General features: G+C 38.4%; 1 protein-coding gene across 1 annotated transcript; it reads right to left on the bottom strand.

Annotated features, from left to right (window-relative positions):
- Window positions 1–1,433: 1,433 nt before the first annotated feature.
- Window positions 1,434–9,361, bottom strand: LOC114821759 (cytochrome b-c1 complex subunit Rieske-4, mitochondrial-like; the record flags this gene model as incomplete). Its single annotated transcript, XM_070813159.1, has 6 exons — window positions 9,161–9,361; window positions 9,024–9,068; window positions 7,744–8,225; window positions 7,128–7,431; window positions 2,688–3,204; window positions 1,434–1,455 (listed from the first exon to the last, which is right to left on the bottom strand). Coding segments are annotated over exons 4-6 (723 nt in total), but the record flags the coding sequence as incomplete, so codon positions are not given.
- Between the last annotated feature and the right edge of the window lie 4,787 nt (window positions 9,362–14,148).

The following is a 14,148-nucleotide window of genomic DNA, read 5'->3' as shown; positions in this document are numbered from 1 at the left end:
AACATGAATCCATACTCGATCGTTGCCTCAATCATTTCCATCTCATGAGATTAATCCTGAGACTTGAAGTTCTTGGTCTAGTATACTAGTTTAGATGAGATAATGGAATTGGAATGAGATTATCATTGACGATGTTTTCACTTGTTGATGCACAAAACCAGAGAGGTCTTGGAACAACGTAAATCCGACCGTGAATCTGCAAGAAAGTAAAGAACACAAGACGTATCGTGGTTCACCCCAATGTTTGGGCTACGTCTACACTGATGTTGATTGTATTTCTCTGTATGAATGAATGGATTACAAACGTGAGAGGGAGTCCCCCAAAGAAAAAGAGAGTTTGAGAGAGCTCTTTAGTGAGGATGAGAGCTCTGAATATGAGAGCCTCTCTTTGGGGATGTGAGAGCCTTGTGGCTTTGTAATGTGAGAGTGAGGCCTTTCTGATTGTGAGGGTGAGGAGGCCCTTTTATAGACTAAGGACTTCTCCCATTTTACATGAATCATGGGCTCAATGTTTGGAAGCCCAAGTAACGAGGCCCAATATAATATGGTACTAACAGTAGTCCCCCAAGTCTTCAGTCAAGAGAGTCTTTTGGCTGGAGACTTGAAATTCAGTCCATGTGTGGGCCGAAGTAACTAGATGTCGTCTAGAACTGATACTCGATATGAGGCGGTGCTCAATCTGAAATGATGCTTAACTAAAAGTAACACATGTTGCGAGGTTGCTCAGTTTGTGGCTTATGTTGCCTTGGTTGGCTCGGCTCGTGGCGTTGAAGGTAAATGAGTCCCTTTTATAGAATAAGGGCTAGCTATTCAATACATAAATGATGGGCTATAGTTGATACTCGCAGCGAGGCGGTTGTTCAGTAGGCGGCGATGCTATCTAATGATGGTGAGGGAGTCCCTTTTATAGAATAAGGGCTCGCTCCTTAATACATAATTGATGGGCTAAGAGTGATGCTCGCGGCGAGGTGGTTGCTCAGCAGGCGGTGATGCTCTCTAATGATGGTGAGAGAGTCCCTTTTATAGAATAAGGGCTCGCTCCTCAATACATAAGTGATGGGTGCTCTCTAATGAAAGTGAGGGAGTCTTTTTTATAGAATTGCTCTTCAATACATAAGTGATAGGCTAAGAGTGATGCTCGCGGCGATGCGGTTGCTCAGCAAGCGGCGATGCTCTCTAATGATGGTGAGGGAGTCCCTTTTATAGAATAAGAGATCGCTCCTTAATACATAAGTGATGGGTACTCTCTAATAAAAGTGAAGGAGCCCCTTTTATAGAATAAGGGTTCACTCCTCAATACATAAGTGATGGGCTAAGAGTGATGCTTGCGGCGAGGTGGTTGCTCAGCAGGCGGCGACGCTCTCTAATGATGGTGAGGGAGTCCCTTTTATAGAATAAGGGCTCGCTTCTCAATACATGAATGATGAGTGCTCTCTAATGAAAGTGAAGGAGTCCCTTTTATATAATAAGGGCTCGCTCCTCAATACATAAGTGATGGGTTAAGTCCCCCAAGTCTTTTTCATGAGGCCCAATTGCGGAAGCCCAATATATGGTACATAGTCCCCCAAGTCTTCAGTCAATAGAGGCTGTTAGCTAGAGACTTCAAATTCAATCCATGTATGGGCTAAAGTGGCGGTTGTTTGGAGGCGATCTTTGTATACCATGCATTGAAGCTTTGTAGGTGAAGCTTTGAAAGTGAAGCTTTGAAGCTGGAACTCTGTAAATAAAGCTTTCGAAGTTGGAGCTCTCGAAGCTAGAGCACTGTACATGAAGTTTCGAAGCTGGTTGACATGAATGGTGCTCATGAATGTTTATGTTGATTGACATGAGTGATGCTCATGGATGTTGACATGAGTGATGCTCATGAATGTTGACATGAGTGATGCTCATGAATGTTTATATATGATTGACATGTGTGATGCTCATGAATGTTTATGTATGATTAACATGAGTGATGCTCATGTATAATTTTGGAGTACTGGACGTACTTTTGATCACCTGGTTGGTGATAATAGCGGCAGGCTGCCGAATAATTTTGGAGTACTGGACGTACTTTTAATCACCTGGTTGGTGATAATAGTGGCAGGCTACTGAATAATTTTGAAGTACTGAACGTACTTTTGATCACCTGGTTGGTGATAATAGAGGGTGAACTTTAAGTGGAGGGATGGAGGTTGGAGTTTGAAGCCATAGGGCTTGGCTCTTTTAGGCATATGGGCCTTCACCCTCCACATAACAATCCAGCCCATTATGTTGGGCTTGCCGTTTTTTTTTTTTTTTGGCATGCTGCCTTCTTTCTTTACTTATGATTACACTCTGGTGGGTTTATACAGATGTCTGTAAAAGATAAGAAAAGTAAATCACATCATTTAAAAAGGCTGCTGCAGAAGGTGGGTATGGCAGATGGTTGGATAGTGGGATAGCATCTGCACAATTGAAGGGATTTTGAGCTTTTGCTTTTGCTTTTACTTTCTCTTTTCCACTGCACCTCTTTCTGTCTCTCCACCTCTAGACATACTCACCTGCAGACTTGTTTTTGCTTTTTCTTTTCACTTTTCCATCGCACATCTCTCTATGTCTCTGTCTCTGCGCTGTTGTCCATTTGTAAAAAGCATTTTCGGAGGTCATCACTCATGAGCTCCACAACCACTTCTTTGGAGGTCATCAACCCACCTGTGCTTGCATGCACCTCCAAATTATATGGTGCTAGTCCCTTGCGGATCCTTCCCAAAATATCATAGTGAGAACCATGGCATGGACAAAACGAAGGGATGCGGCCCAAATGCGTGCAGATTCCCACAACAATGAGCCCTTCAGGGTTTTTAACCCTCTCAACATCTTGCTGCGGATCACGAAGAGAATTAATATCTACACTATTTACCAGCTTGATATCATCGTCAGTTCGGCGTCTAATGAAGACTGGTTTTCCACGCCACTTAACAATCACAGTTGAACCTAGCTCAATGTTGGAGAGATCAACCTCAAGCGAGGCCATGGAAAGAACATCCTTACTGGCTGACATGCTTAGCACAAACTTAAGGATAGGCAGACGAATCAGAGAAGCTAAGGCAAACCTACCCCTTGTGAGGACAAAGTAGGCAAACGCATGCTTGCTGGGGTCACCTAGAGGGTAACGCTCATGGTTGTACTCGTCATAAAGTATGTTTGAACTAGGATTCTTGACAGCTGCCACAGTTGGTGGAACGAACCAGACGCAAAACCTTTGGACGGAAGATACAAGTCAGGGCTGAAATAGGCGGATCTGAGCCCATCGGAGAAGTCATGGCCGTCGATGAGATTTCAGGACAGGATAGAGGAGGAGGCGGTGGTGGCTTGGTTACCACCATGAATGCGCTGGTGGAGTCGAGGTAGGAGGTTAGCTCGTCGAGGAAGAGAATGATTGGGTCGTGGATCATGTCGATTTCGATCGAAATGCGACGTTGCTCCCCGCCGTCGACGTTAAAGTGTTTAGATTTGCGGCATGGACAGTCCGGCGAGTCAAATCTCAGAGCAGATTGTTTCCACATAGCTCTTATTCTGATCTGGAACTTTCTTGTGTTCTTTTCTGGTGGAGGTGGGATGGTATTTGGATGTGAATTGAAGAAGAGGGGAGGGGTAAAATGGGAAGAATAAGTAAAACCGTTAGTTAATGAACTGGGAGTGGGAAGGATACTCTGTGCAGCCGGTGTTGGTTGCACTCGATCGGTGTGTTATCTCAGGTTCTGATACTGCTGATGAACCCAGAGAGAGAAAGTAGAGAGAGAGCTCTGGTTTTGTGTTCTTTGATCCCCAAAGAGGTTTGGCCAAACCCGACTGCCGTCAAAGCATGCTTAATATGCACTAGCTTCCCTAAATGACTGAAAGTGGTGAGAGAAAACGAGTACTGGTTGTTTCCCATTGTTTTCTAGAAAGAGAAAGACTAAAGCTTTTTATTTTCTTCTGAGAATCAAAGAGAGAGAGAGAGAGAAATTTGAGGGTGGTTTTTTGGGTTTTTCTGGGAAAGCTTTGGGTTCCTGGGTTTTTGCAGATTCACGGCGGAAGTGAAAAAATGAAAGAGAACCGACACAACTTTTCGTGTCATTTCCCACAGACGGCGCCAAATGTTGATGCACAAAATCGGAGGGGTCTTGGAACAACGTAAATCCGACCGTGAATCTGCAAGAAAGTAAAGAACACAAGATGTATCGTGGTTCATTCCAATGTTTGGGCTACGTCCACACAGATGTTGATTATATTTCTCTGTATGAATGTATGGATTACAAGCGTGAAGGGGAGTCCCCCAGAGAAAGAGAGAGTTTGAGAGAGCTTCTCTGTGAGGATGAGAGCTCTGAATATGAGAGCTTCTCTTTGGAGATGTGAAAGCCTTGTGGCTTTGTAATGTGAGAGTGAGGCATTTCTGATTGTAAGGGTGACGATGCCCTTTTATAGACTAAGGGCTCCTCCCCTTTTACATGAATCATGGGCTCAATGTTTGGAAGCCCAAGTAATGAGGCCCAATATAATATGGTACTAACATCACTTATATGGTAGCTACCGACTTAAATGAAAAGCGACGATATCGAACCGTGTTATGTTGATTAGTGACAACGTAAAACTGATTGGACAATTGAAATTATAATCCAGGTGAAATTTTTTCCCAAAGTGTGCTTTGGACTTGTCGTTCCTACATTGCCTAAGGTAACCGTGTTGTATTACAAGAGGAAAATGAAGCGTAATGAGATGAATGAAATAATGCAATAATGCACGTCTTAGATCGCAAGGTTTCTCTCAAATGCCCTATGATTGATTGCAGGATTATGTAATATGGTTAGTGTTTCTCTATGGGGCTATTAATACAGAGATTTACATGTAAGTTCCTGAAGAGTTACACGAACTGGTTCAAATAGTTCTAAACCGCAGAACACTCTCTTAACTCGTTTAAGGCATTCACTTATGGATTGAAGCAATTCGACGGATGTGGTATGCATGTCCAAGTGATTATTTAATCATTTAGGGATATGAATTGCTAGAGTTACAGTTTATGTCCATGACATGAATCTCACTAAGACTCTAGAAGAGCTTGAGAAAACTGCCTCGCATCTAAAGATGGAATTTGAGATGAAGGATCTTGGAAAAACTCGTTTATGCCTTAACCTGAAGTTGAAGCGTTGTTTAATAGTACTTTGGTCTACTAGTCGAACTACACCCCGAAGGTGTTACCTTTAAGTATACCTATGATCTTCTATACGCTATATGCAAATGAGACCCTTAAAGAGGTTGTGGAATCCGAAGTTCCATATCTAAGTTGAACTTTGTGCTTTGTTGTACTTAGCTCATTGAGCACCGTGCCTACACGCCACCAATGAATTGGTATTAAAGACCTTTTTCCGCTACCCTGAATGTATTATGGTTTTGGGCTAATCCCAATGCATCCTGAGCGGATTTAACCCTCCTGATCCTCGAAATGATGCTTGCCTTGTTTGTTATGCTTACATAGGTCACTTATCAAACCTACACAAAGCACCTCCCCAAATGGTTATGTTGTTTTGTTAGGGATATCACCTCACTTCGTTACTCCACATGTGAGACATGGTTGAGAGCTCTTGTTGAGCATATTCGAAGTATTTGCTGTATCCATCCATAATTGAGTCTCAACGATGGTCCATGAAGACTATGCCATATGTATCCACCCGACCAAGACATGACACATCAACGAAGTCTACGCCAAGACATATTGTGTCTACATCACACCAGCAAAGCATCAAGAGTTTGAAGTCATGCAAGCCGATCCTAGATAACCTTGCCGACCTCTACACGATTTCACTACTGGAGTCAACCTTCCAGAAGCTTATCCGAGGAATTGGTATGCCTAACTATTTATATGCAATGCTTGTAGTTCTCATTTGGAAGTTTTGTCAAACTCAGGGGGAGTATTCCAAAGTATATTCACTTGATCTTAATGAACTATTTTTTTCCTACAATTTTCCACTAGGTTTTGACGAGGTACCCATCCTGGGCTGATCATACCCTTGTAAGCTCTTCTACTTGCATCCAGAAGACATATAGTTTTGACTTAATCCGACTTCTCACTTTTCTTCTTAGTCTATGGGTTTTTATCCCATCGTGGATGTTACCATAGCGAGACTTTTATGCATTTTTTCGTTGATCTGAGACTCGCATTTGCTCATTGTGCCGACGAATTCATCAACTGAACTATCTTCACCGCTAAAGACCTTATGCGCTATTTACTTGAGTATTTACACACTCAAGGGGGAGTGTTGTAACCCTATTAAATAAGGAATGTGATTGTGTGAATCCTATCATCTCTGGGATATCCTTATGGGATTCTACCAAATCTCTTAGACTAGATATTATCCTAGTAGAGTTGTAATCTTATTGTGGTAAGGAATTACCTTCCCTACTACTATAAATAAAGGCACAATGGGTTGAGATAACACACACATCACAATTACACATTTCTCTCTTTCTCTCTACTATTGCCGCATCCCCTATCTCTATCCTTTATAATGATTCAGTAAATGAGGCCTACAACAATATGGATTTTTTTTTCTTTTTCTTGTTCTTATAACTATGATTCGTAAAAAACAGTCCCTATTTATAAATTGAAAATTGCTTTCCCTGTGCTCTCTCGTTTTCACTCTGGATTCTCATGGGTATGTATTATGATTTCTATTATTCCAATCTCTATGTGAAATTGAAATACTATGTTATTTGATGATTTGCTTCGTGAATTTGAATTTGAGTGCCATCTTCTAATGAATGCTATATGAGATTCAGAAACAATACTCTACAGTTCAATGTCAAGAATGAATGCGCGTTATAGACTATATTTTGTTTTTTTTTTTTTTTGAAGATCGAGTAATCTGTTATTCAAAAGGAATTATGTGTGATGAGTGTTGAACTATCTATTGATACAATTCGAGAACTGGACAACTTTTGAATTGTTTGGTCTATGTGTACATTTATCATTGAAACTACGTATATGGTCAAATTGGTTCAAATTTGTTATGTAAAGTTTAACTAGCAGTAGAGAAATCAAGAACTAATTAGTTCAAGTTTACTGATTTCATTATGATTTGCTGCAGTTTCACTGAAAACCTTGAATTTGGCAAGCGTTCCAATTCTTATTGGTGGCAGTAACTTTAAGAAGTGGGGATGTGATATCAAGTTGTTGCTCACACTCAATGAATTTGATACTGCAATCAACAATCCATAACCCTCGTTACTAACTGATAACAGTTCATACAACAGAGCCTGAGAAGTGGTGGAGATCAAATAATTGGCATTGTAAATCTTGGAGACTGGCATCATATATCATGTTAGGAGGTATCAAACAACATGAATTTGCTTTTGATTACTTCAAGGCTATTGAGGAGAAATTCCAGGAACCACATGAAGCTGAATTGAGCATCTTATGACACTCTTGACAACATATAAGTGTGAGGGGGTAATGGCTCAATTAGGGATCACATTTTGAAGCTTTTAGATGCTGCCGAGAAACTCGACTGATTGGATGTGCATATTTTAGAGATACAACTAGTGTTTACTGACAATCGCAACCCAAATAACCATCAAGCTAAGGGCGAAAATGTGCTGGCCTTCACTAAATCGACAATATAACCTCACCGTAAGGGTGATGAAATACCATCACCCTCATGATAAAGCTATAAGTAAGGAAAGAAAGATGTGAATAGATTTGAACCAAATGGCTCTTTATTATAAATATTAAAAGCTATTTACAACTGCAAGTTCCTACACAACACACTTGGGGACAAATTAGAGTTCAACCCTATCATTATCACATCAAAGCATACCAGTTGTGCACACAACAATAATCACATAGTATGTGGTGTGCCAAGCATAATCAACAGCACGATCATGCATTATTACAAAAAAAAAAAAAAAAAAAAGATAAACAAAGAAAATTTGAGTCACGCTACACAGTAGGAAGTCCGCACTACTGCCAAGCCCGCTTGTTCTCAAACGTTGACTTGTTCTCACTAGGTCCATAAACAAAGTGTGAGTGGATCATAGTCATTTATTTAGTCAAAATCATTCGAACATATTAATCTCCCTTTTGGAAACCATATACAATTTTTTTGAGAAAATGTACGATATTCATCAACGATAGAAATACATACAATCAATGAGGATAGGGTGCATACAATGGGTCTCGATAAAACCTTGCCGGGAATTTCAACCTGGTCAAAAGGAAAAAGAATGTCCTGCACCAAACAAACCAGGAATTACTATCCTCAAAGAGAAGATCCACAATTACATCAAGAAGTTCTTCAAACAAAAGAATAGAATTATCACAACTCAGACTCATTCGTGCTAATCTGTGTGTCACTTTATTCGTCTCCCTACCGCTAAAACCAACTTTCCATTGGGTCAATGCCTGAATCATCAAGCGAGTATCATTTAGAATATTTCCGAACGGCGAGTGATCCTGTTGACCGTCCTGCTGAAGAGCTGCCATCACAAGTAACGCATCCCCTTCGAAAACCAAGGTCATTGCTTCTCCTTGACCAACCATATATAGTTTAAAACTACATACTAGTATCTACTATAATATATAGTTAAACGAAGTCTGATTTAAAATCATCAATTCAGAAATCATACCAGAACAACCAATAATAATACTAGTATTTACTTGTAATTAACAAGAAATCCCGGTGCATCTCCTCCCACATATGGTAAGTAATTTCTTTCCCTTCACTTTGGAAGCCAAGAAAACATGTGATCTCTAACTATGTACTTATAATCCTGTGAATATAATTAAAATTTAAAGCACGTAGTGAAAGCCAACAGAGAAGTCAATGGAATTTGAGAAAATTGAACCGACCAAATTTACAAATCAACCAAATGACACCAAAAAAATATACAAAACCCCCTTAATTTTACGAAATACAATCAAATCAATAAAACCTAGATGACTAAATAAGAAAGGGGGAAAGCAATAAAACCTAGACGACTTAAATATTATATAGAGGCGGAAGGAATAAGGGTGAAAGCAAACACACCCAACTGCAATCCAAAGATTTGGTCGGAAAAGCTTTGCCAAACCCCTACAACTCGTCGGAAAACGAAGTCGTTAAGGTTTCGTTGGAATCAACACAAAAATCGAGATAAAATTCACATGTAATTGTTCTACATGTACCTTAGTTCAATAGAAATCGTTTGGTGGTGATCTCGAGCCACGTTGTGCCTAAATTCAACAGAAATTAGTCTGAAAAACCAGAGTGAGTTGCGATGAGAGAGGAAGTTAGGAGAGAAAAGAAGGAGAAAGAAAGGAAAAGGAAAAAGGAAGGGAACAGAACGGAATGAAACATATTACAAAGGGCATTTTAGTTATGTAGCTGTTCAAATTAAAAAATAAAATAAAATACACTGAAGTAGGGGCAAAACAGTTAAAACACTATCGGTGAACAGTGTTTTGCTGGGTTTTAGTATATAATAATTCATTAGGAAGTGATGCCCGCTGCGGGATAAGAAAGTTCGTAGGTAATAACAACTAAAAAATTAATAAAAATAGATTCAACATAATTTCTAAGTTTTGGAGTTTTGACTAATGTTATATTAATTTATACAAACAAATGCATTGAGAAATAAAGATAAAGTGAAATTGGATACATACCTGGGTAGAGAATTTGGAGAACGCGTATTCATTGTCTTAGTTTGACCAATATCAAAAAAGATAAATTTGTTACAATTTAGTACAACAAAGATGGAAATTGGTGTGTCATGCAATAAAATATATTTAGTGATAGCGTTATATAAGAGTTTCAAAAGTCTTGCAAATCATGCTATCGTTAAATAGAAGTTTATTTGCCAATAATATAATTTTTAAAACGAAATTAAATGTCATTCGAAGACGGTTCAGATTTATGTAAATTGATAAACTCAGTTTTGATTATCTAGAGTAAGAATCATCATTTCCGTCTTTTCTCTTCAGAGGAATTAACTATTACCAATTTGTACACATACTTTCTTCTTCTAACTTACTGTGAATACATTGCTAATTATTTGTTTGTCTAGTGAAAGGTTTAAGGCCAACATTCAAAAGTATAAAAAGCCATTGTTCCACTAAAGATATGCTCTGTCCATATTTTCTAAATCTGTGAAAGAACATATTAGATTAAAATGTGTGGAGAGGGTATATCTTTTGTGCAAATGTCTACTTTTATACTTTTGGGTATTCAATCTAACCTTTCAATATGCAAGCAGGTAGTTTGTCATGTATTTAGATCATGTGAAAAGAAGATAGTTTGTATATATATTAGTACTAGCTAATTCCCCTAAATAGAAAGCTTAGTAAAAATTGAAATTAAATGTAAAATGTCAATAAAACAAAATTAATAAAGTAATAATTAATTTTACATACCTTTGAATGTTTGTGTCGTCATTGCTTGAAAACGTATTTGTCAACGTTGTAAGTTCGTTGCTGAGTTAGCAATTTTGTTTTTTCGTTTCCTAAAATTGTAAAACAAAGTGTTCAAAAAAATGTTTTATGGCAGTTAATAAATAATATGTTATAATTAGTTGACATGGATGGAAAAATTGAGTCATATGTAGGATGAAAGAGTAAAAACTAAATTTGAATAAATAAAAAACAATTTGTAATCCATTATCATGCATCATTATCTATTTTATGCTAAACATAAACAATTTGGTATGGGTGTTTAAAACCGTAAAGAATTGAGAAACTGAGATTAAGAGGAATTCTGATCAAAGAATTGAGAATTAATCTACAAAACCAAATTAGTTTTATCAAACAACATGCAAAAATTAAATCCAGTGAACGAAAACATCAATTGAATAAGCTAAATAAGTGGAAGCATTCATACCTCAATTGAATTTGCAGCTTAATTTTGTCGGTTAAAAAATCCGATCTGCAAAGCCAAATCAGTTTTATCAACAACAACTATCAATTTACGAAAGCAAAGACAACGCATAAAAAGAACACTAAACTGGGAACGAAGTCATCATACTTTACTATAGTCTTGTGACAATTTGTCATTTGTAGTTTTTTAATAGAAATTATTTTACCATACTTACGATTTCTTCTTGTTCATAGCACTAACTATTTGCATTGTAGAAAATTCTTCATGTGAATAAATTGAGTTTATACACCTGCACTTATATTTTTGTCTTCACAGAAGGAAAATTTAAAACTAAAAGATTAGAGTTTCTTGGTTCATAATTTTCTTGCACCATACACAGAAATAAAATAAAATAAATTCAGAAAACGCAATCTCACATACCAATCATACCATACACAAAAGCCAAACAAAAACATGACAGCCAATAATAAAATGGAATGGAGAACTCATTAACCTATTTATTAACAATTTTCTTATGTAGATTGCTAACTGACCATTCTTAATTATCAAATTCATTAAAACCCTTCAATCTCTTATATGCGACGGTAGCCATCACACCCCAGAACGACAAACCAAAAATCTATCGATGTCTTAAACCTTTCAAAGACTCCACAAACATACAAAAAAAATGTCACATCCCAGCCCGGGCTCCCACCACATCCCAAGCTAGACTCCGTCGTAGCACGATACCCATCATGAGATTGCTCTTGTGTGAACGAGCTTAACTTTGGAGTTCCTAAGGAATCCAAAGCCAGTGAGCTCCCAAAAAGCCTCGTGTTAGGTAGAGATGAGAATATACATATAAGGCTTACATGATCCACACAACTAGGCGATGTGGGATGTTACAAAAATACATACACTAAATCATTTTTTTGTATCTATACACCAATAATTTGACATTCAATACAGAAAACAAATCTATAATCCAGGCTTTAAATACATTATAAACTCAATTAATACAAACAAAGAAAGAGCATCGCACCAAACAATTTCATCAAGTCCAGAAATCTGATTGCCTCATCACTTCACAAAACAATATATTTGAAAACAGATTGAAACGAAGCACCACTAAACTGCTATTTCCTCAAAATGAAAAGAAAACCAACTTATCCAGTTACACCTGGGATCCAAACACATAAACAAAACCCTCTAAATTAAAAAATGTTCTCCTTTTTCCTGTATTTATATTTATCAAATCATCCCTTTTTTTAGCTTTTTGAATAACATATAAAGCCATGGTCCTGAAGCTATAAAATGAAGCTAGCACAACTTCAACCACACTGACAAACACATTGGACCAACTACTGTCCTAGGCATATCCATGCCTCACTAATCTTTGGGCTTTTAAGCAAATAAAAAATAAAATTTGGTTCACCCACATAACAAAGGAAACTGTCAAAGTAAACTAAAAAATTAATCATGGCTATCCGTATCTATTCCTCACAAAACTCAGGGCTTTTAAAAACACTAAAAGAAATAAAAAATTGTTCACCCACAACAAAAATCGTAAATATCAAAGGCAAAACCCAAAAACTAATCATGCCCATTCCTCTTTTTTTTCTTTTTCTTTTGAATTTTGAGGGAAAAATCGTGGTATTTTCAGGCAAAAATTGAACCACAAACAATCAAAAAACCCTAATAAAAAAAAAAATTTAAGAGCAAAGAGATAAATTATATACCTCACCTAAAAAGGGCTTGCAAAGTCGCAGTAAAACCCTAAAATTGGAAGACCAAAGTTCCCTGCAACCTGTTATGAACCCACAATGTAATTGAGGTTTATGCTTTAATTTGAATTGTTAAGAATTGTTAAATATGCTAGCTGGCATTTTAAAGAGTAGAGTCTGTATAAAAGGAGCCCAGCTTCCTATAATGTGGCACATCAGAATTTACAATAAAGAAATTAAATACAAAAAATATTTGGAGCTCTGCTCCTTCCCTCTTCTTCCATAGCTTTCTTGTGCGACTTGCAGGTTGATTAAGGGAATTGAGAATTGGGTATTATCAATGGTACCATCCTTCTCGAATCCTGGTTTCCCTCATGTGCACACCCACCCGACCCGTCTTCCTGCCATGGATGCACGCCTCTCCGTTGCAATCGACTCATTTGAAGCTTCGATGCGTGCTGCGATTCGTGATGCGATCCACGCAGCTCTAGATTCTACACTCACCGCCATTCACAAGGTTGTGACTCCTGTACTCGCCGACATCCGCAGTGACCTTGCTCAGTTACACCGTGACTTGGCTCTTGGCGTCGAGGGAGATTCTGATCCAGCCTCGTTGTGTTCCGAGGAAGCTGCATCGATCGAGGTCGGTCACCAAAAACCTCACAACGGAGACGGCAACCCACTCCGAATTCCGTCGACAATCCACGACCATTCCATTCCGCCATTGCTCTTATCTTCACCAATGTTGCGAGCATTGGCAAATTCGACGATCAAGCCACACTCGAACAAGTCTGCTGCATCTACCATCTTGCTTCCGGAATCGAAGACGATGATCTCTACTCCACAGCTACTCCATAAACACTCGTTCTCAGCTACTACGAAAACTGGACCTGAGGTAGTTCTTAATTTGAGTATCATTTCAACAACTCCGGAGGCTAAATTCCCTTATCTTTTGACTGATTACTATGGTGCATACTTGAAAGATAAATTTGGATGGGTTAATTGGTATCTTGTGGGTAAATTTGTGAAGAAGAATTTTTGTGCATTGAAACTATTTGATGAAATGTCTAAGAGACAGAATGACAATATGTTCATTCAGCCACTGGTTCACAGTATTGAAGTTCTCCATCTCGATTGTCTTGCCATCCAGCTCTATTCTTTTGACTTAAATTGCTACCTTGGTTTTGAATATGGAAGTACAATTGCTTTAGGTAGAGCTTTTGCTTGTTCATCTGGTTTTAGTCAGAAGCCTATGTTTGGAGTATTTAGGTCCAATCTTGCTCGAACAAGTACTTTTGAAAGTCCAACTCAAACATCACATGCGGCATTTGGGGGCAGTATAATTGGTTCCTCCATGCCAATTGGTGACATGTGTTACTGTAATGGCATTCAGGATAAGGGTAGAGGCTCTACATTCAACAAAATGCAATTGAAGAGGGCAGTGGCTCGAATAAAGCTACTGAGGAATAAGGGGCAGGTGGTAGTGAAGCAAATGAGGCGTGACATTGCCTTGCTCCTACAATCTGGTAAAAACGCTACTACTCGAATCCGAGTTGAATATGTGATCAGAGAACATAACACTTTGGTTGCCAATGAGTTCA

Source organism: Malus domestica, chromosome 15 (genome assembly GCF_042453785.1).
Source record: "Malus domestica chromosome 15, GDT2T_hap1".
Taxonomy (NCBI): Eukaryota; Viridiplantae; Streptophyta; class Magnoliopsida; order Rosales; family Rosaceae; genus Malus; species Malus domestica.
This window is presented reverse-complemented; position numbering and strand designations above follow the sequence as displayed.